The 23,744-nt window shown below is 40.7% G+C and overlaps 1 protein-coding gene across 5 annotated transcripts in view; it reads right to left on the bottom strand.

Annotated features, from left to right (window-relative positions):
- The window catches only part of Tnrc6b (trinucleotide repeat containing adaptor 6B), a 239,038-nt gene that overhangs the window by 5,670 nt on the left and 209,624 nt on the right, over positions 1 to 23,744 (bottom strand). For all 5 annotated transcript variants that reach the window (XM_076855195.2, XM_076855194.2, XM_076855198.2 and 2 more), the window contains 7 exons: positions 15,692 to 15,823; positions 15,285 to 15,380; positions 14,950 to 15,136; positions 8,865 to 9,002; positions 4,292 to 4,468; positions 2,853 to 2,999; positions 2,308 to 2,403 (listed from right to left, as the gene is read on the bottom strand). In XM_076855195.2, the coding sequence (XP_076711310.2) occupies positions 2,308 to 2,403; positions 2,853 to 2,999; positions 4,292 to 4,468; positions 8,865 to 9,002; positions 14,950 to 15,136; positions 15,285 to 15,380; positions 15,692 to 15,823 (973 nt within the window). The remainder of the gene's footprint in view (positions 1 to 2,307; positions 2,404 to 2,852; positions 3,000 to 4,291; positions 4,469 to 8,864; positions 9,003 to 14,949; positions 15,137 to 15,284; positions 15,381 to 15,691; positions 15,824 to 23,744) is intronic.

Raw genomic sequence — 23,744 nt, 5'->3', positions numbered from 1 at the left:
GATAGTTAGAATGTGAACACCAGCAAAACTAAAGTATCCTATAAGTACTCATGGACTGCACGGAAAGTATATTAGAAACCTACACTTTTCTTATGCCAAGATCCAGCATATTAGATACCAACATTGAAAGAGATTTTTGAAAACAATCTGCAAATATTCACTAAGGGCTTACTGTGCTTAAAGCTTTAAAGTAGCATGATGGGTATTATTAAAGGCCTCCAGTTTGAATGGAAGCAAGAGCAGCAGAACAACAGAACTGGTAACTCTGGTAACATATATGTTCAGCACACAGAGGAAAGTGCTAGGATGCAAGCAGAGGCTTTGCAAAGACAGGTCTGAAGATTTATATAAATGGATAGGCCCAGGAAAATTGGAAAATGGAAATCTAGTTTCACCACAAACTCTCCCTGTACAGAATATGTCCTCTGCCAATCCTGGGTGAAAAGTATTTCATAGAGTGCAAAGGATAAGGTGGTCAGGAGTTTCTGCAGTCTACTCAGCATTGGGTGTTTGAGTGAGGGTGACAGCAAGAGAACTGAGCAGAAGCAATGAACTTGAAAAATAAGGAAAAACAATTTTGGGGGATGGGGAAGTTCATATTCAGTTTTAGACAAGTCTGAGGTGATTCTTGAGCCATCTTTCAGGTGAACATTCAATTTCAGGAAAAAGATACACTGTTCAACCTAAGATATGGGCATTCATAGGAGTAAAAGCTAGATGAAAGCAGGGCATAGTTGTGCATACCTGCAGTTCCCAATACTCAAGAGCTGGAAGAGGAAGACTGTTAGAATCCAGGAGTTTGGGACAACAAAGTGAGACATCATCTTTTAAAAAAGAAGAAGAAGAAACAAAAAAGCTGGGTGTCTATAACTATATATGTGTCCAGTGTCAAGTCACTCCAGTGACTTGAGAGGTTGAATGAAGCAGCAGGTGCTCAAGTTTGAGGCCAGCCTGAGAAACTTGATGAGACCCTGTCTCAAACAAACAACCTAAAAGGGTTGGGGATATAACTTAGTTGTAGAGCACCCCTGAATTTAACCTGCAGTACCATGAAAGAGAGATAGGAAGGAAGAAAAAAAAAGAAAAGAAAAGGTGCATGCCTGTAATCCCAGGGACTTGGGAGGTTGAGGTAAGAGGAGAGCAGGTTCAAGAATAGCCTTGGCCACTTGGAGATTCTAAAAATTAAAAAAAAAAAAAAAAAAAAAAAAAAAAAAAAAAAAATTTAAAAAGGGCTAGAGATGTAGCTCAGTGGTCAAATGGCCCGTGCTTAGATCCCAAGTACCACAAACAAAAAAGAGAGAAAATAAAATAAAAATTTGAAAAAGAGTGGCTGGGGATGTGGCTCAAGTGGTAGCGCGCTCGCCTGGCATGCGTGCGGCCTGGGTTCGATCCTCAGCACCACATACAAACAAAGATGTTGTATCCACTGAAAACCATAATTCAGGCTTGGATGCGACAGACTATACAGCTCTTTGAATCTCAGTTTTTCCATCTACAAAATGGGGGATGGATCATGATAGGACCTACTCATAGTGTTAGATGAGGGTCAAAAAGGAATTCAGTAAATGGCAGGTTATTGTTGCACTGTTGATATGACAGATATGGAAAGAAAAAGAAGACAATTTGCACACCATAAGCCTGTAGTGACAGAAGAGAGCTAAAGATTTGCTTTCTTGGCTTTTGCCTTGATGAAGCACAGAAATGCTAATGACTTCCATGGCTTAAAAGGCCCAACCTCGAAAAACCATGGTGCCAATAACTAATGAGTTTTCTACTAATCTATAAGGCATTGTGCTAGCTGAATGATTTCAAAGCCTCTAATATATTCACTAACTTTTCCATTAAAAATAATAAAAAAAAAAACAAGGAATTCAAATATTGTTGGTGAAATTAGTTGAGATTCTCTTTTTGACTCTGGCCATCTACCATTATCCTTTTTCTATAAGTACAAGAAATTTTAGGAAAAAGCAGACCATCAGTAGCTGCTGTAGAAATAATAACCTGGACTTAACTAGTTCTTCCCATGTCCCTTGATGTATTGGCAGCTGGTTAAGAGGAGCATTTGTGCTATCAGGTCTTTACCTCTATCCTCTGAACACCCAGTTCCCAGAGATTCTACCATCACTCACCTTGAGCCAAAGTTATATGTCTCACCTGCCTCTGTATGACCAGAAGATCCTCAAGAAGAGGGGAAACAAATGGCATCCACCCACACTGACCTGTGCTCTTCAACTTCCATTTAAAAGTATTATACGGGGGAAACTGAAGGCAAAAGGCTAACCAAAGGGAAACAGAACACCCTCGTACCTGAAGTGCTATGAACGTTGGTAAAGGAGTTGTCAGAGGCACTGTAGGGCCAGGCACCAGGTGAAGGCAGCGAGGTGTTGAGGGAAGAATTAGACCCTTGATGTGACAAATGAAGAACAAGAAGAATATAATGAAGATAAATGGCAGTATAAGCAGCGAAACTTTCAAAGTATTTTATTTAAATTTCAACAGGACAGAAAACAAAATGCATACAACAAAAAATTTGGCTGGGCCAGGTGGAGCACACCTCAGCTACTCAGAAGGCTGAGGCAGAGGGATTATAAGCTTGCCGCAAGATGATTGGAAACTTGAGGCAACGTAGAAGATTCTGTCTCAAAGTAAAAACTAAAAAGGACTGGGGATGAAGTTTAGTGGTAAAGTGCATGCATGAGCCATGCATGGCATATTAGATACCAACATTGAAAGAGATGGGTTCAGTCTGTAGCACTGAGAAAAAAATTTAAAACAAACATGCAAAGCAATATTTTTATATTTTCTGGTTAAATTATTAGGTACCTGCATGAACAAATAAAGCAATCATTTACCTGTGGTGTTATCCCGCAGCAGTTGATGGTCAGTATCTACAATGGGAGATGTGGCTGTACCCCCCAGCACACTTCCTGGGGTGACATAAGGGTCAGATTCAGGGTCAATGTTTTGGATACCTTTCCATGGCACTCCTGGTTGGAATTCTGAGATAAGAAAAAAAAAAATATTAGGGGTAGGGGGTTGTTCAAAAATGGTAAAATCATGTTTTAGTGGAAGAAATGGGTCTGTGAAAAGTCTATATACTGAATTTACTGTTCTCAGATTTTTGTCATGAAATTAGGAAAAAGAAAAAAAAAATCACCCTGAACATATATTCTTGGCAATAGCACCTCTGAATTATCATATGTCTGTCTGTCTGCAGTAGTGAATATGAGGCCACAGCCCGTCAAGGCCTGGCGTGGTCCCAGGTCTTCCTGCTCCTCAGGGAACTCAGGCCTGATGGCAGAGCAAGTTCTTGGCTCAAGGCCAAGAACTTGGAGAAACTGGGCTAGAGACCAGTTATTGTTTCCATTTTCATCTCTAGATATTGCCCAAAATACACAAAAGAAAATGCAATACAAATGACCACTGCAGCATGGCCTACCCAGTGACAGCCAGCAGAAATGGTTCAGCTTTAAAAAAAAAAAAAAAAGAAAGAAAGAAAGAAATGGTTCAGCTTATCATGAGAAAGACAAGGCTGCATAGGAGAATTTATGCTTTGGGGCTGGGGATGTAGCTCAGTGGTAAAGTGCTTTCATGCCTAACATATGTGGAGGCCCTGGGTTCCATCCCCAGCACCACAAAAACTAAAAACCAGGCTTTATTAGTCAACTGAAATCACATTTAAAGCTATGTGATGGAAATAACGAACTATTTTCCTTATGTTGAGCAGCAATATGTATCACATATGAACATTATATATTTCATCCAACTCGAATAAAATGAAACTATATTCATTCATGTCCCAGATATATATGTGCACAGGAAGAAGTCTAGGACAAACTATCTAATTTTTATTTTTGCTTTACTAAATTTTCTACAATGAAAATATGTTACTGGGGATGGGAGGCGGAAGGGAGAAAGTAAGAAAAAAGTAAAAAAAAAAAAAAAATCAACAAATAATCTCAGTGTACTCACTACTACATACCTGGAATCAAAATGGCAGCCCAATGACTGAACCAATAAATTCAACAGACACTTCAAAAGAATCCATCTTTCAAGGCATCCTAGACTTGGGATGAATGCCACATCCTAGCTACAAGGTCACCTTCCTTCATCCCCACGTTCTTCATCTAATAAAGATTTGCTATCTTCCCACAACACACATCTTAGAGCACATGCTCTGCTTTTATCATAGAAAAATTGAAAACAAGTGCCTCAGTAAAATGAGTTGCAAAAGCAGTGTGTTCAGAACTTGAAATTAACCATTAAAGAGAAAGCATTTCGTGGACAATACCTGGAGGCCAACTGGCATTGCTGGATTTACTTCCGATTTTACTCGTTGGTGGAGATTTGGCAGGTAACCAGCTATCACCAGCAGGACCCGTATGGCCACCCAGTGTGTCACCCGGGATGATATCAAACTGGTTATACGGAGACCCTCCTCGGGTCTTACCAGGGGCCACTATAGCGCCTTAAAAAAGAGAAAGGTAATTAATTCATTCATACAGAGTTCCAGTGAACAGACATTTTCTTTCTTTCTTTTTTTTTGTATTTTTTTTTTAAAGAGAGAGAGGAGAGAGAGAGAGAGAGAGAGAGAGAGAAATTTTTTTTTAATATTTATTTTTTTTTAGTTTTCGGCAGACACAACATCTTTGTTTGTATGTTGTGCTGAGAATTGAACCTGGGTCGCACGCATGCCAGGCAAGCACGCTACCGCTTGAGCCACATCCCCAGCCCCTTCTTTTTTTTTTTTTCTTTAGAGAAACCCAAATACAGTATTAGGAAGCTTATCAAGTGAAAAGAGCAGTAGAATAAGAGGCTGTGTGGAAGACAGCCTATAATCAAGAAACAGCTACTAAAAACATCATCATCAAAACAATAAAAAAACAAGTGCAGTAGCATATTCCTCTAATCCCAGCATCTCGGGAGGTTAAGGCAGGAGGATCTAAGTTCAAGGCCAGTTTCAGCAACTGAGTGAGACCCTGTTTCAAAATAAAATAAAAAGGGCAGGAGATGAAGCTCAGTGGAAAGCACTTCTGGGTTCAGCTTTCAACACTGAGTAGGGTGAGGGGGTGGTGCGAGGAGAGCAGCAGCAGCAAATTTGTAACAACACATCTCACAGTCTCTCTCTGTCCTTCCTGTGGAGTTGGGGATGGAATTCAGGGCTTCCTGCATGCTAGGCAAGTGCTCTACAACTGAGCTACGCCCCAGCCTCAGTTCTTACTCTTGAATAATTTTTTTCAGAGCTAAAATTCTATGGTCTCCTGAAATCAATGAAACATTTGCAAACTATGAACCGTACCATTATCCCTGTGGTTTCTATGCTGATCACTTCACGAGTGAGAAATAGAAAAAAAACTGACCTGCTGCACACTAGAGGGTTTTTAAGTGACACTTCCAACCAAGTTCTTAATGTGGCTGTGCCTAGATTAACTGGAAGCAGCAGACAGCAGAGTGTACTGGAGAGAATGGTGACTGCTTCAGATTCTGAGGCACTGAGGTGGAATTCCCACCTGGAGCCTTGGCCAGCATGAGGCCAGCTGCATTCTGCAGCTTGAAGACCCAGGCCTCACATGGGAACAGCAAACCCTTTGTCACTGGGTTCCTAAGGTCTTTGCTGTGGCCCCTTCATGCATTTTATATGCTACAGAGCAGGAAAAAAAAAAGTGTAAAGCTTAAAATTTCCTTAAATTAACAAGAAACAACAACAACAAAAGTGCTTTATTTTAAATAAAAATTTTTAGGTGTCTCTGAGATACCATTTCACTTGTTTTCTGAACAAATCTTGTGTCGTGCATACACACTGTCACTCACTAGGTATATTCTTAGGATGCTGTCATAAACAGACAAAATTATTTCCAGGATAATGTATTAAAATATTAGTGTAAATATTGAATAAAATAATCAGTTTGGTTTGACCTAACAGGAGTATTATCAAAACTATCTTTATGCTCAGCTAAGAGGATATTTGCTCTTCTGGAGCCAATGACAGAAATTTGGCTCAGGGTTGCATTACAGTGAAGTAGTGGAAAGCAGAAAAGCTCAGTTATCCTTGGGGATTGCTGAGGAAATGGGGAAAATATTACCCACAGGTTCTGAAGTGGCACGCGGACATTCTACCTTCAAGACAGCCTCCCACATGCCACTTTGTATTTATCATCATGCACCTTTCATATCTTTGGGGACAAGAGAACACTGTGAATTAGCCTAAAGAAGCAGTGAAAGTGCCCAAAGCTTTAGATGACACTGGGCTAGGACTAGTCCATAATGTCAGTAAATCATTCTCAATTCTGTGCCATGAAGTCAAATGGTCATGCTTGGAGATGGCAGGCAGAGAGTGCAATGTAGTTCCTTCCTTCCCAAAATGGGCTTTCAGAAAAGGGCTGATAAAGGAAACCTGAAGGCTGCAGACCAAATAGCTTGTCTGGGCTAAGCCTGCCAGTGTTATAGTAGGAACAGTTAAACACTGATTTATACTTGGTTCTCAGGAAGACCAAGTGAATTACTATCAACTGAAACAAACATTGAAACCAAGACTGAAGAGAGGTTTGAAGACCTTTTATCTGTTTTACAGAAAATGGAGAAACTTCTTCAAGAGAATTATGTAGAGGAGAGGCCTACTCACGTTGACAACCAAAATCTGCAATGTACTCCATGATGTCCCACACGAACTTTAATTCACAAAGAACAAGAAAGCTTTGGGAAAAGTTTAAACTTCATGTACTTTGATCTGTTAGTCATCTTTTGGAGTTTAAAAGAGCAGGAGTTTTTCAAAAGTTGATGAACTTAATATAGTTCCAATAAGCAATAAGATACATTATTTGCTGTGATCGCCTATCCCTCAAAAAAGAGCAAAATCAAACCAGCCAAAAACCCAATAAGCTGATTCTGTTCTCTTAGTCACTTCTTTTAATACCATAATGGGCACCCTAATGTACTGCTACTACTCTCAATTCCATGGCAGGTAGGAAATTTTGCTACCCTTACTTAGAACTTAAGAATTTCAATTCTTTGTAACTTGAAATACACACAATTCTAACCTTTCTCTGATAGCCAATCATAAAAATTTGGGGGAAAAGCTGGGCACAGTGGTGCACGCCTGTAATCTCAGTGACTCAGGAGGCTGAGGCAGCAGGATCAAGTTTGAGGCCATCCTTGACAACTCAGCAAGACCCTGTCTCAAAAATAAAAAATAAAAAGGGCTAAAGATATAGCCCATCAATGGGGTGAAGAGAGAGCCTACAGGATGGGAGCAAATTTTTATTAAACACACATTGAATAGAGCGCTAATCTCTAGGACATATGAAGAACTCAAAAAAACTTAACACTAAAAACCCAAATAACCCAATCAATAAATGGATTAAAGAACTGAAGAGACACTTCTCAAAAGATATACAATGGCTCAAATATTTGAAAAAATGTTCAACATCTCTCGCAATTAAAAAAAAAAAAAGATATAGCCCAGTGGTCGAGTATCCCTGAGTTCAGTCCCCAGTACCACAAAGAAAAGGGAGGGGTTGAGAAGGGATCAAGGAACTCATTAAGAAAAAGCTAAAGATCTATGCTTTGAAATAATCACATACTACATTTCACCACGTAATTGTCACCACCTTGTAATTGCTGCACCAATTTTTTAAAAAGTCCAAAACCTGGCTTATAACCTTTCACTGTGTAATTGTCACATGATATGTGTGTGTGTGTGTGTGTATATATATATATATATATGTATATTTTTTGGTACTGGAAATTGAACCCAGAGGCACTTAACTACTGAGCCACATCCTCAGCCCATTTTTACATTTTATTTAGAGATAGGGTCTTGCTGAGTTGGTTAGGGCCTTGCTAAGTTGCTAAGGCTGGCTTTGAACTTGCAATCCTCCTGCCTCAGCCTACTGAGCCTCTGGGATTACAGGCATGCACCACCACACCCAGATAACACGGTGTAATTCTGTTTGTCATGCTGTTTGAAGGAAAAAAAAAAAAAAAAAAAAGGTAAACAGAGCAGCAGTGTATTCCCCAGTGGAATACAGATACATGCATATGTGTTCTTGACCATTGTGAGCTGCTAACCTAGAATTCTCAGCACACGTGCACTGTTGAAAGCTGACTTATGCTGTTTTATTTACTTAGAGTGCTACAGCTCTAATGGTGAGTGGCCACTCACATCTTATGAGTGGTGCTGAGGACAGCGCATCAAATAATGATGCTTGCACAGAATTTTCAGACACAGAAGATTAAATTTTGTTAAGTCCATACTTTGCAACAATTGTAGTAAATTTTCCCAAGTGTAATATTTCGACTAGAATGCACAAATCAATAATTAATGTGTTAACCTTTTCTTCCCAGACTAGAAAAAATCCTAGCTAAACTGTCACTAGGAAATGATGTGGGTTGATGTGGACTATTCAATTTTAATATATTTAATAGGTTATCTGTGCATCCTAACTTTGCACCGAGGCCAGGTTAGTAATAAAAATGATTTTTTTAGTAATACTAGCACAATTTTTTTTTTTTTTTTTTTAAAAGCTTCACTTAATGGACAACATCACTTTTTCTTTGTCTTTGTTCTGGGGATCTAGCCCAGGGGCACTTTACCACTGAGCTACATCCCCAGCCGTTTAAGAGACAGGTTCTCACTAAATTGCTGAGGCTGGCCTCAATCTTGTAATCTTTCTGCATTAGCTTCCCAAGTCACTGGGATTAAAGGCATGGGGCACTTTGCTGTGCTCTTACCCCACTTTTTGTAAAAGAAAAAAAAAATCTGACATAAAATCTGTTGACAATTATGCACCAAAATATGGCAGCTGCTTCATCAAAGCCTGCTGAGGTCAGAAGGGCTACTGCTAGTACCATGGGCATGCTCTTACCATTTTTGTGCATGTTGGCTTCCTGTGTGGCTACAGAGGGCAGTCCTTCCATCATGGAGGTCCACTGTTTGAAGCGAGACTCAGTCCCAGCCTCCTTCCCACCAACCATGCCATAGTCCATGCCACCAGAGCTGAAGCCTAAAACAGAACAACGGTCATGTCTTGTAAATTTCTCATTATCTAACCAGGAGTCCCCAGACAGAAGCCTTCGTTTGTCATTCACAGGTTAATTCACAGTCTCTTCGCATAGTAACAGACACTTTTGATTTGAAAGTTTGATTTTGACTCCTGCTTGCTAAAAAAGTTGCTGCCTCTTTGTTAAGGTATGAAAATATATGTCACTGCCATCTAATTAAGTCCACCCAGTGCCAGCATGCATTCACTTTTTCACTGTGCCAGACAGTGCATTGGGGCCACTCATTCTCCAATGGAGGTGGATTCCAGATGCCAAACCAACATGGGAGGACAGAGGACAACAGTGATAGGGTTGTCACAAAGGTACTGGGGAGGAAAGGCTTTGCAGAGGCCACATGATCCAAGGCCTGGGAAACCAAGTGCAAAGCTCTGGCTCATGACATGTTTCAGGAATGGCAAGAAGTTCAATGGACTCCAATGTTTAACTGACTATGGGATGAAGTGAGGCAGAGAATACTGGGGATTCAGAGAGACTAAAAGCCATGTTATGTAGGGTCTTTACATATTGGGCCGAGGATTGGGACCTTTTTTCTCTAGGACAGGAGAGAAATAAATTTTTAAGCAAGAGAGGATCGGGCAGGGAGAAGAAGGGAGAGAGAGAAAATGAGAACTATGTTTATGTTTTAGAAGAAAACTGGCAGGGTGAGAATGGGGTGGTTGGAGGCTGGATAGAATCTGAGAAACCAACTCAGAAGTAGAATTCACACAATAAGAAATAACCTGAAGCTAGAGGAGGCAGTAAATGAAAGGCTGAGTTTGTGATGTGTGAGTCATGGGAGTTAGGCTCTTTGCAAGAGTCGCAGGGATGTTTCCCTACTGCACAGAGCAGAGAATTGAAGGCCACAGGTGTGTGCAAGACTTGCTGATAGATCCACATGGCCTGCCACCCACATAACACTTCAAACTGACTCTAAAAAAGGAAAACTGAAGACTAAAACTAATGGCATGGGCAATGGGAAGAACCATGAATACCCACAGAGAAGCAAGAGTGAGCAGTGGAGAATGCCGTTTGCAGCCCAGGTAGGTGAATGGCACTCCCACCACACCAGGGCATTAGGCCTGCATCAGCCCAGCGCCGGCACCTCTAGCCATAATGTGGGTCCCGCTAGAGCCGGACCAGAGGCTAGCAGACCCCACTCGGCCTTCCCACCATCTGTGTGATTCCTGAGTCTTCCTCCAGGTCCACTTATCCAAATCCCTGAGGCCCAGGCCGTGCTTTTTCTCCACCCTGTGATTACCTTGTTGGTCTGGGGTGGTTTTATAAACACATAATAAATCAAGGGGGAATCCTTCCTGTCCTTCCTTTAAAGTGTTGCAATTTATAGAAAGAACCCTGTTCTCCTACATATTCACAACTGAGTTTACTAAATCCAAGTGACTGCTTGGAGATAGGGAGCAGGAATCCTTAAGATGAGACAAATATGATATTAAATAATTTTTAAAGAAAATATATTTTTTCATTTATCTTATGTAGCAAAAATGAAAAGATTGAAGAAGACTTTCTTCATGACTATGTAGGTTGTCTTCAAACAAGTTATACCTGTACACTTGAATGAGAAAACCAGGCCAAGGTGCTTAGATTGCAGGTCATCTGAAAGCACAGCTCCAACTGTCCAGGAAAGAGCTTTTAAAAATAAAAATAACCTAGATTCTATAAAGATTAAAAAGGATGCAAGGACTGGTAAGATGAAGCAGAAGTACTTAACTGTTAATTTTCTTTAAAGATACTCTAAAATGTTTTTAAAATACATAGTGAATTAAAGTTACTTAATTTTAGCTGCTCAAGAGTTAATCTGTGATACATGAAGTGTAGAAAATTGAGAGTTATAAAATCTTCAGAAAGGGAAGAGTTGAGCAGACCCAGCTGAAACTCAGCTAATGTGGGCATCTGGCTCCTCAGAAATTTGGGGACCAAGTGCTCACAACAGGGCAGCGATTCCCGAGTCTTCTCGAGCACAACCACATCACAGGGCTTGGTAAGGAAAACAAAACAGAAGGGATAAGAGGGAGAACAGGAGATAAAACTTCCTTGGCAAGTTCCATACACAAACCTGGAACTATGAGAGGAAAAAATCAGTTCAAAGGCGACATTGGGACCTGGGGGTGTGGCTCAGTGGTTGACTTTGCTTGCCATGCACAGGGCCCTGGGTTTGATCCCTAGCACCACAGGAGAAAAAGGACCTACTGGTCATGCCGTAACTGGTATGATACCAAATCTCCAAGGAAGAGAGATTAATAGGGCTAATTATCAAATAGCAGGGGTAATTTCACTAGTAACCCTCTGGCTATCTATGGACTTCACAACCTGTGATCTAGGAACTTGATACTTCATCAAAACCCAACTTCCTCAGTCCATCAAGTAGCTTCCCTGTAATTCTTCACCTCAAAAGACAGAGCTTGCAGGGTGTGGTGCCTCGAAAGCCTGTAATCCCAGCTGCTCAGGAGGTGGAGACAGAAGGATCACAAGTTCAAAGCCAGCCTCAGCAATTTAGCGAGGCCCTAAGCAACTCATTGAGACCCTGTCTCTAAATAAAATACAAAAATGGGCTGGGGATGTGGCTCAGTGGTCCAGTGATAAGAGTTCACTTATCTTTTTTGTGGGACCCTGCCCCACAAAAAAGAGAGTTTTAACTTAAATCACACAAGCCATTTAGATCTGTTCAATGAATATTTATGGAGAGCTCAATTTGTGCCAAGCTCTGTACCAGGAGCTGAGATTCTGGGAGAGAAAAGCCATGCTCCCTGCCTTCCCTGGGCCACAATCGACAGAACATGCCCTTTATTGCTCTTATCATTCTTGCAAGTAGGGCCCTTTGCCTGCCTTATCTGCCCTTGCCAGAATGACTTTCTTCTGCTCCATACACTCAAATCCCTCACCTCTTCATCACCACCATTTGGCTCAGTTCCTACACTTTTGAAGATATCCTCTCAAATTAATGCTTTCTCCCACTGTTCATGCCTTCACTCCCTTCCCTGTGCTTTTTTACTCTTTAGGTCAGCATAGCTGAGCCCTACGTGAGATTCCTAGCACAGAAAATAGCAGCAGCAGCAATCCAAAATCCAAAACAAAAACAAACTGCTGCTTATATAATGATTGTAATAAAAACCACATGTAGGAGGTTAAAGTGGAAAGACTGCTCGAGTCCAGGAGTTTGAGACCCTTCTCAAAAAAAAAAAAAAAAAAAAAAAAAAAAGAAAAGTGTGTATACACATATGCACACAACAAAGAATAAATGATAAGAGAATCGAGCCACCCATAATTACTCATCCTAACAACTGTGCCATGTCCACATGAACACCTAGCATTTCACACAATCTCTTCTGTCATTTTTACAACTCCAATATTCAAAGTTCTACTCTTGGGCTGGGGTTGTGGCTCAGTGGTAGAGTGCTTGCCTACCACGTGTGAGGCGCTGGGTTCGATCCTCAGCACCACATAAAAATAAATACAATTAAGTTATTGTGTCCTACTACAACTTAAAGTTCTTTTAAAAAAACTAGCAGGTTTTTAACCAACATATAATTTTAATTTTTAGGAGAGGCAGAAAATATGAAACACGAGGAATTGTCACTGAAATAAATACATTGTAAAATTTTAGATTTTGAACAACTAATTGACTTAGTCATTCACAGCCTAAAGGAAAGGACAATAGTTCCTCTATAGGCTTGTCCTGGTGCATTTTGAAGAGGTACATTTAAAGGTATCAGAGTCACTAAGCCATGCTGATCTAGCTGTGCAAAATGGGGTTTTCTTTTCACCCACAGATATGCCCTAGGGTTGGGTATGGTGAAGTGCTGAAAGAACCTTGTGCATCTGATCATGTGGGAAAGCCGCCTTTGCCTTTCAGATGCCCTTCCTCCTTGGGAGTGCTGCTTTATCTCTGAACTACACCACCCAAGCTCTACTGTACTCTGACAAAATGGGATGAGTGGCAAGTTGCCCTGCTTCATCATCAGAAGCTGTATCTAAATTCAGAATAACCTGGATAAGTGAAAGTACCTAGGATCTTCCATTACGCTTCATCCATAACAGAAAGTATGATTAAGAGGTTTCAGGCAGGAACCCAGTGGTCACCATACTTTTAGGAGTCATTCTGGGAGTTGTCCCACACTTGGCCCCCCTGGGTTGCTGTAGTGCAGAGGAGCATATGGTAATACAAGATGGCAGGAGCAGAGAGAGTATTTTTTCTTTTTGTGGGGCTGGGGACCAAACCCAGGGCCTTGTATATGTGAGGCAAGTATTCTAACACTAACCTATGTCCCCTGGCCCCAGAAAGGTTATTCTAAATTTAAATCAATACTAAGGCAGATTAATTTTAAGAGGACAGTTGGTGGAAGCTGAAAATTAATTCCCCTAAACTACTAGAGTCAAGGACACCCTAAAGTCTTTGCTCATGCCTGCAAGTGATCTGGCCTCCTGGGAGGCAGAGCAGAGAGCAGATATTTGTCAAGTCACTTTGTCATCCAGAAGTATAGATTTCAGGTCTTCTCAATCATCTTTTTTTGTTGTTGTTGTTTGTTTGCATAGAATGTTGTCTTCTTTACCAGTATAAATTCTAAATGTTGTCAGTCTAAATGCTGTCTAGTCAGTGATATGTTTTTTTTTAAGTCTTTAAACTTTATTTTTAAATAACTGTTGCCTCACTGTTTGAATTCTGCTTACAGCATGTCCCCCGCCCCCCTTCTAAAACAGCTAAGATTTGCCTGACAATTTGTGTGTGGGTGTGTACACAGTACTGGGGACTGAACCCGAGCTTCCCACATGCTAGGTAAAGGCTCCACCACTAAGCTGCATGCACAATCCTTTTTATTTATCTTGAGAGAGGGATACCCAGACTGGCCTCAAACTTGTGATCCTCCTGTTTCAGTCTCCCCAGTTGCTGCAATTGCAAATGAGAGCCACCATGGCCAGCTCCAAAAAAATTCCTGTTTTTTTTTTTTTTTTTGGTATTGGGGATTAAACCCAGAGGTGTTTTACCAGTGAGCCACATCCCCAGCCCTTTTTATTTTGAGACAGGGTCTCACCTAGTTGCTGAGGTTGGCCTCAAACTTGTGATCCTGCTGCCTCAGCCCCCTGAGTCACTGGGATTACAGGCACGCACACAGCTTAATGAAAGTGTGCTATTCTATTTAAGTCACATGAAATTCTGATACTGGTAGAATTTTTATCAATTTGCTTTATAATTTTAGCTCTTTTTACTCCTCCTCTTCCTGTATTGGGTTTGAACCCAGGGGTGTTTTACCACTGAGCTACATCCCCAGTTCTTTTTTTGAGACAGGGTCTCACTAAGTTGCTGATGCTGGCCTTGAACTTGCAATCCTCCTGCCTCAGCCTCCTGAGTAGCTGAAATTATAGGGGTGCACTATTGCACCCAGCAAGCTTCTCACTTTTTAAGAGATTTTTATCAGTTGAATAAAACAATTCAATTTGTACATATTTTAATAGATTATAATCTCAGCCAGGTGTGGCAATTAGAATATTTATACTTACAACTGTCTTTTAAAAATTCCCTGTGGAATATACATGCATATATGAACAAGGCATAATGAATCTCACTATTATGTATAATTATAATGTTCCAATAAAAAAAAAATTCCTGGCAGGAGGAAAACATTTTGGCCTTTGTAAACATGCTGTCATAGAGGGCTGCTTTGGAACCAGAGGGGTTGGAACCCAACTGTGTTATGTTCTAATTGTGTGGTGAATCTAGGAAAACCAGTAAAACTTGAGAGCCTCAGATATTTCGATCTAACCTATAAAACAGGGATAAGAATATTTATCTACCTTGTATGGCTACTATTAAAATGAAGAGAAATGTAGGTCCAACCTCTACCACAGGCTTAGATCAGCAGATTTTTAAAAAGATAATCTTCATTATGAACACCATACCAGAACCATATCCAGGGATTGGCCCTTTGGTCTGAAGGTCCGGGAGCCCCACATTCAGTGCGTTGGGTACCATGTTGTCCAGATGTGGCTTGGGCCCAACAGGATGGGATGGCGAATGCTTCATGCTTGGCTGCCGCTGTTGCTGCTGCTGCTGCTGCTGCTGGAGTGCACTCACCATTCGAGCCAGCTGGGGGAGCAGAGTTCAGATCAAGAAGGACACAAAGGACAGGAAAGGAAAACCATAAGCCAACTGTATGCGATTCTACTCTGGGATCAGAGGGCAAGGCAGAGGCACCCCTCACACAGAGCACAGGGGACCCTTCCCATCCACGAACCTGCTGTTCTTGCTGCTGGCGCACTGCTTGAGAAATTTTTCTCTGGTTCTGCAGTAACTGCTGCTGTTGCTGCTGCTGTAGGAGAAGCTGACATGCCTATAAAACAAGGAGAGAAGAGAGGGAACCAAAGCATACTAAGATTGACTTTCAGAGAATACTGTAAGGGCCTGTGCGCTGCCATGCAGGTCACCAAGTCAAAAGCATCAATAAAGAAGTACCCACTACCTTTATCTTCAGTTTAGCTGACAGAACAACCTTTAAGGAAATGCAACAGTTTGCATAAAAGTTTGAACTAATGCTCTTCAAACATAAAAAGTGACAAAGATACATGAAGGAAATCAAACTTAAAAGGAAAAAAAAAAAAGCAAATAGCCTTTTTAGTTATCAAAGGAAAACCTACTACTTACCAACTGAAACTGGGGGATCTGTGGAAGCTGGCTCAGCATGGCAATTTGTTGAGGAGATAATTGGGGCCCCACATTGAAAAGACCTGGGTTCAGGCCACTGTTGGGAAACTGCTTGAGCATTGAGGCAGAAACCTAGCCAAATAAAACAAAAGGGAGGGAAAGCCTCAGAATTAATCAAAACAAAACATTTATTTTTCTGTGAAAACACTCTTGATGCATTTAAGCAAACACTGCCAATGTTTTCCTTAAAAAATATTAGCAGGAAATATACCAAAGTGTTAACAATGATCATCTGTGAGCAGTGGGATTTTAAGGGCTTTTTAATTCTCAGACTTTTCAATTTTCTACAAGAAAAATGATGAGTTTTACCAGCAGGGAGACATCGGCAACAAAAATACCAACAACGATATGGCATTTGTGTAATTAAGAAATTACCAGTGGGGCTGGGGATGTGGCTCAAGCGGTAATGCGCTCGCCTGGCATGCGTGGGGCGCTGGGTTCAGTCCTCAGCACCACATAAAAAATCCAATAAAGATGTTGTGTCCACTGAAAACTGAAAAATAAATCTCTCTCTCTCTCTCTCTTTAAAAAAAAAAGAAAAAAGAAAGAAAGAAATTACTAGTGGAGGGGCTAGAGTTGTGGCTCAGTGGTAGAGCACTTGCCTGGCACGTGTGAGGCCCTGGGTTCAATCCTCAGCACCACAAGTAAATAAATAAATAAAATAAAAGATCCATTTACAACTAAAAAATATTTTTTGGCGGGGGAAAAAAAAGAAATTATTCGTGGAAACATGCCTTCAAACAAAATACACCTGACTACACAGAAAGTAAATGCTTACAAGAGAGTCCTTTATTACACAGCTAACACAAAATATTACCTTGTAAAGAGACACTGGTGTTTCCACTCATGACTTCTGATAACCAAATGGAGCTGCAAAGAGCTCATGGAATAGAAGTTTAAGGCCTGAAGTTTAAGGCCCAGCTCCTTCCTTTCTCCTGACTTTCAGTAGTCAGGCTGGATTGCTGGAAGCTCTGGTGACAGGGAAAGGACTGCCTCCCACCTCTGGGCCACTTGTCTAAGAGTGTCTAATGTAAGCTGAAGTGAGTTTCTGCCATTTTCATCCAGGAAAGCGGCAGCTCAGTTGGACCATGTAAACCTAACACCTCTCCTCTGAGGGTATGCAGCTCAAAGGTTTGACACTAGCCAGGGGCAGAGGCACAGCTGTAATCCCAACTACTCAGGAGGTGGAGGCCGAGGATCGCTTGAACAGCCTGGGCAATATAGTGAGACCCTCACCTCAAAATACAACAAGAAAAACAATCTAAACCAAGACCCTCCTCTCAAAAGAAAACAACAAAAAACAAGTATAGTGCTACAGGCAGCATACCTGGGCATGTATCCCAGCTCTGCCATCTCTAAGCTTTATAACACAGCAAGTAACTTATCTGATCTTTCTGAGACTATCTTGCCTTATCTCCAAACAGGAATAACAACAACTTCGGTGGGTTGCTTGAAGATTTCAAGTTACTTAGAAATGTACTCCATAAATATTCATATTATGCCACAAGATGGTTCTTTAAATGTTCAGAGGCAATGAACACAGATCCCGTCCATCTCACCTTCAGACTGAACATATTCACTTCTTTCTCCTGCAGCTTACTACTTCTCAATGCACAGAGCAAAGCAGAAAGCCATTTTCTAGAGCGGGGGGGGTCTCACACCAAGCCAACCTGGCTACCCCTATCCATTCTGCCCAGAGTCAGGCTTTCAGTAACAATGTCTAGATCTCAGTTTCTCTGGTGATCGCCTCTGCACACCCAATTCAAATACTAGGTTCAATGTCAATTAAAATCTGCAATATTTTAAGATGTTCTGCTCCCTGGTACAGAATTTAGTATTTAACCATGTAGCTAGTTGTTGTTTTGGTACTGGAGATTGAACCTAGGGGTTTCTCTACCTCTGAGCTACATTCCAGCCCTTTTTATTATTTATTTTGAGGAATGATCTCACCAACTTGCTGAGGCTGCCTCAAACTTGTGATCCTCCTGCCTCAGCCTTCCAAGTCACTGTATTACAAGTGTGTGTCACTGCACTCAGCAGCTGGGTTTTGAAATTTTACTAATTTATTTTTGATCTGAGCATAGGACCTTAGATTTATCTGTGTACACACAGTAGATGCTTGATAAATATCTATGAAATGAATGAGCCTCTATTATATATTTTTTTTAGACAGAGAGAGAGAGAGAGAGAGAGAGAGAGAGAGAGAGGAGAATTTTTTAAATATTTACTTTTTAGTATTCGGCGGACACAACATCTTTGTTTGTATGTGGTGCTGAGGATCGAACCCGGGCCGCACGCATGCCAGACGAGCCCGCTACCGCTTGAGCCACATCTCCAGCCCTCTATTATATTTTAAGTTGTTCAGATCACTCCACCCAATTCTTTTCTACCCTATTATTATTAAACTTATTCCCAGGCCCTAGCCCCCTACTGGCTAACTGATGAGAATGCAGAACTTGATGGAGCTGAGGACTTTTTTACTAGTATGCTACTAAAAACTTCCTTCCAACCTGAAACTGATTTGTTTGTAAATAGCCATTTAGTAATTCCACACAACTATTTTAGCATTTAGCCTGTGCTTTTCCATGTTGTCTAAAACAGAGAGACAGCATGTCAACTGACCTTCTGAGGCGGAGAGGTACAACAATCTACCTCATTCTTATGATCGAATGCTTTTACCAATTAGTGAAAGGAATGACAAGTTAAAACTTGGGCCATGTGTACGTGCCTATGGTCCCAGCTACTCAGGAGGCTGAGGCTGCAGGATCATTTACACCCACTAGAGTTCCAGAACAGCCAGGATAATGCAGTGGAACCCTGCCTAGGGGGAAAAAATCCCCAAACCCCAACAACAAACAAACCCAAAACCAAACCCCCCTTGGTAGCAAGCTGTGATTACTGGTTACTATCAGAATTGCTCTCAAGCCGCTCCACCCACAGGGACACAGACCTTTTGGTTTGATCATTCTTCATTTTAGGTTTCATATGGAGTTTTTTTGGGCAATGCTGGGGACTGAACTCAGGATCTTGCACATTCTAGGCAAGTACTCTATCACTGAGCTAATAAACCCTCATCCCCAAACATTTTTGTTCTTAACAGAAAAGACAAAAGTAATAACAATGTTACTTCTGTTTTGTAATAATTTTTTTTATATTTATTTTTTAGTTTTTGGTGGACACAACATCTTTTTTTAATTTTTATGTGGTGCTGAGGATCGAACCCAGCGCCCAGCACATGCCAGGCAAGCACGCTACCGCTTGAGCCACATCCTCAGCCCAAAAGGTTTTTTTTTTAAATCTTATTTATTTTTTTTTTTGGTGGGATTTTTTTTTTCTTTTTTGGAACTGGGGGTCGAACCCAGGGCTTTGCGAATGCAAGGCAGACGCTTGCCACTGAGCTACATCCCAGCCCCTGTTTTGTAATAATGATGGGCATTATACAATTAGTCTAAGCAAGGATTCCTTTTCTAGTCACCAAATTGCACCAAACTAAACGTTGAAGGTTCTTTGAATCTACCTTTTCTGTAGGCCTCAGCTTGTTTGTTTTAATCCTCCAACACTTACACATGTTCGTCCTTGTTTTCACCCTTACTTTCCATCTTCTGAAAACGCCCCTTTAAAAACTATCAAGAGGGGATGGGGATGTGGCTCAAGCGGCAATGCGCTCGCCTGGCATGCTCGGGGCGCTGGGTTCAATCCTCAGCGCCACATAAAATAAAATAAAGATGTTGTGTCCACCGAAAGCTGAAAAATAAATATTAAAAAAGTCTATCTCTCAAAAAAAAAAAAAAAAAAAAAAAAAAGAAAAAAACTATCAAAAAAACCCTATCATCTCTTTGTTATCACAATCAAAGTCACATTCCTCAGTTTCCTTTTGCTTTTAGGTCACTCTTTGCCACATTTTCAAGAATTTATGCCCATCTTTTCTTTGACCCTTTCTAGTGTAGAAACATCTGACCAAATTCAGGTTTTCTATAATTGGCTTATCAACCTTTTTTTTTTTTTAAACCAGGACCTCAGTCAAATGTACTTACTCTATCGATTCTATCACTTTGGAAAAAACATTCTGGCTAAGAAAACTATACAGTTTTCCCAGTTGTTCCCTCTTCATCTTCGAAGAAATGTTGATGATGTCTAATATCAAGCATCACCATCCAATTTAAAAACTTGTCTGGCTGGGCATGGTGGCGCATGTCTGTAATCTCAGCAATTTGGGAGGCTAAGGCAGGAGGATCACAAGTTCAAAGGCAGCCTTAGCAACTTAGTGAGATCCTAAGCAACTTAGCAAGACCCTGTCTCAAATAACTAAATAAATAAAATTTTAAAAAATGGCAGGCTGAGAATGCAGCCCAGTGGTTAAGCACCTCTGGGATCAATCCCCAATACCAAAAATATATACATGCAGACATATATACATATATACTTGTCTGACTTCCTATTTTGGACTTCTGGCACAATATGAACATACCACTACTGTCCATCTTGTGTCTGCACCAGTTTTATGGCTAGCGTGTGGAACACACCCCTACACAATTATCCCTAAATAATAACTCTTCATCACCTCTCCTCTGAATTCACCCAAATGATAACCAGTGTAACTTAAGTCATTGTCTCTGACCTAATAATTCTATCCTCATTGTAATAAGAGTTGTCCCCCGCCCCTGGGGGGTGAGAATAGATATTCCATGTGCTATCAAAATCATATTCCAAACCAGTCTCTTACAGTCTTATCCTACTATACCTCCAATACCCATGAAGTTCCACATACCGCTTTCTGTGTGAATCTTAGTCATCGATTTGGCAATAGTAGTTGGTTAAATAGTGTTCCCCTAATATAAATTCATGTTCATTTGGAAATTTAGGCTGTAACCTTATTTGGAAATAAGTCTTTATAGATGTAATCAAGTTTAGCAAAGGTTATAAGATGAGGGTGGACTATAATACAGTAACTAGTGTACTTATAAGAAGAGGGGACTCTGGATTTGGGAGGTGGGGGGCGGTAGGTAGAGAAAGCCACATAAAATATAGAGATAGCTGGGGGGAGAAGACCATGTGAATATGGAGACAGAGATGACGATGTCTACAAGCTAAGGGACACAGGAGTGCCAGTAACTCCCAGAAGCTGGGAGAGAGGCACCAGGACAGACTTTCTTCCCTCAGAGTCTCCAGCAAGAGCCAACTGTGATATCACCTTGGTTTCAGATCCGAAGTCTCCAAAAGTAGCCAAGAATATACTTCTATTGTTTTAAGCCATTTCATTTGTAGTAATGTGTTGTGCTGGCCCTAGGAAATGAATATAGTACTGGTACAATTCTCTCGACCTCTGTGGCACAATACATTCACTATTTCCTATGGCTAATGAGCATGTGAGGCATAAGAGTCTAAACTGAGACTTATTTTTAAGTGTAAAATACACATCAGATTTCAAAGAATGGGAGGGAGCAAAAATTTCAATAATAATATTAGGCATCAATTACATGTGAAAATGATAATCCTGCAGGTTTCTCTTTGTTTTTAAATGTGGCTATTGAAAAATTTAAAAATTTTAATCTACCGTATTATTTCCAAATTCCTTCCAAGTACCATGATTTGTAGGAGCTCTCTTCTACTTGATTTGTTTTTCAAACTGCTGGCCTTCAAAATAAATGGTGCTTGTCTGAACTTTCATTTTCCTTTCCTTTGGTTTAAGCAGCTCCACTGAAGAAATCAGCTGGACTCTGATTAACCCACTTCTCTTGAAAATGGATACCATCTTTGGCCCAGAGCCAAGTATCCCTCCACACCACCATTCCTTTTACTCAAAATTAGCACCATTCAAAGTACATATCCTAGAGAAACACATTCTAGAAGATAAATCTAAGAATAGTCACAGCAGTTATAAGGCATGGTGGTACACACTTATAATCCCAGCAACTCAGGAGGCTGAGGCAGGAGGACAGCATGTTTGAGGCCAATCTCAGCAACTTAGTGAGACCCTGTCTCAAAATAAAAAAGGACTGGGGATATGGCTCAGCAATATAGTACTCCTGGGTTTAATCCCTTGTTCTACAGGGTTGGAGGGGTAGGATTTTCACACAAGCACTGTTCCTAATAACAAACATCTATAAACAACCCAAATGTCTACCAACAGTAGTCACTAGTAGAAAGATTAACAAATTATATTATACTCTTATCATGGAATATTATACAAACCATAACTAATCAAAAGAACATGGGAAAATCTTAGAAATAATGTCAAGTAAAAATAAGGGGGAGGGCTGGTGTTGTACCAGTGCCTAGTAGCAAGTGTGAGGCACTGGTTTCAAACCTCAGCACCACATAAAAAAGTAAATAAATAAAATACAGATCTTAAAAAACAAAACAAAACAAAACAAAAAAAAACACTAAGGGGGGGAACAAGACCAAAAAAAAGGGGAGGGGCCTATATACTATACAATTTTAATACATAAAGTACAAAAAAGGCAAAGGCAAGTTGAAACAAGACAATGTTTAATGATAGTTACAGAAAGACTAAAGAAAAGGATAAGAATGCTAACATGGGGCATTCTTATATTCAACTATTTTCACTGATGACTCTGGAGACTAGTGACACTTTTGAGGACTTCCTGTCTAGCCTTGCTCAACTACTTCCTTCTACAGGTTGCAGATGTGCCATATCCCTCCAGAGAATTACCCATGAACCGAGAGCAGCACCACTAAGTTCCTGGAAAATAACTGTTCATACCTGGGTTGCAGAGTCATTAAAGTGCAGGTTTGCACATTCCCATTGCAGGGAGATAATTACTCTGTTTTAAAAGCCCTTCAATCTCCAGCTGGGCTGGTGAAAGTGAAGCTCTTGTTGCAATCAACATGACATTTAACCAAGCACTGCAGGTGCAAAATTTAAAGGTAAGACAAAAGCCTGCTAGAATGTTACTTTCTGCATATTTGAGTGACTGGAGGAAAATGACAACAGTAGAAACAATGAGGGCTGGAATACTGGTAACAAATCATTAGTTGGTTGTTTTGTGGTATTGGGGCCCCAACGGAGGGCCTCACATAAGATAGGCCAGTGCTATACCCCTGACTGAGCTCATCCTCAGGCCTGCAACAAATTTAAAGATGTGTTTTGAGTGTCTGCTGTGCATGCTTACATTAAATATGGGCTTCCCCTATGAAGTGGTCAAAATGTATATAGAATTTGATATTTATCAAAACTTTGAAAAATGTTCATGCACTTTGATCCCAAAACATCACTCTGGGCAAAGTTTCTTATATAAGGATTTCTCTGCAGCATTACTTATAATAATGAAAAATTAGAAACAATTTAATATTCAATATTGGGGGAAGAGTATTAAGTAAATAAAGGTAAATGTACCTGATGAAATATCATTAAGACTGATCAACATGAGAGTGTAGCTCAGTGGCAGGGTCTGTGAAGTTCAAGGAAAGCCCTGGAGGTGGCACAATGTATGTAGCCCAGCAACTTGGGAGACTAAGGCAGGAAGATTATACATTCAAGGTCAAGGCAATTTAACAAGGCCCTGTCTCCAAATACAAATTAAAAAGGCTAGGAATATAGCTCATTGTAGAACACTTCCCTAGCATGTGTGAGGACCAGGGTTTAATCCCCAGCATTATGGGATAAAGAGGAAAAGGAAATGGGATGCCAATGTTGGATTTACTTTTTTGTGGTGCTGGGCATTGAACCCAGGGCCTTACTTATGGTAGGCAAGTGTTCTACCACCAAGCTCCATCTCCAGCTAGAGCCCTGTGTGATTTAGACTGGAGAAAATAAGACAGGAATGAAGCAAGGTGGCAGGCAGGAGGCCCTTGCAATAATCTAGGAGAGGAATAGTGGTGGCCTCATCAGGGGCCCTATCAATGGAGAAGGTAAGAACAGTCAGAAACTGGATAAAGTTCTTAAGGGGGGATCTGTAATGAACTAAATGTGACCCCTTGATGACTAGCTCTAAGGTCTTTGGCCTGAATACTTGCAGAATTGGTGCCCATT

The sequence above is a fragment of the Callospermophilus lateralis genome, chromosome 4, assembly GCF_048772815.1.
Source record: "Callospermophilus lateralis isolate mCalLat2 chromosome 4, mCalLat2.hap1, whole genome shotgun sequence".
NCBI classification, from domain to species: domain Eukaryota; kingdom Metazoa; phylum Chordata; class Mammalia; order Rodentia; family Sciuridae; genus Callospermophilus; species Callospermophilus lateralis.
Note: the sequence above shows the minus strand (reverse complement) of the source record. Positions and strands in the feature narration are given on the sequence as shown.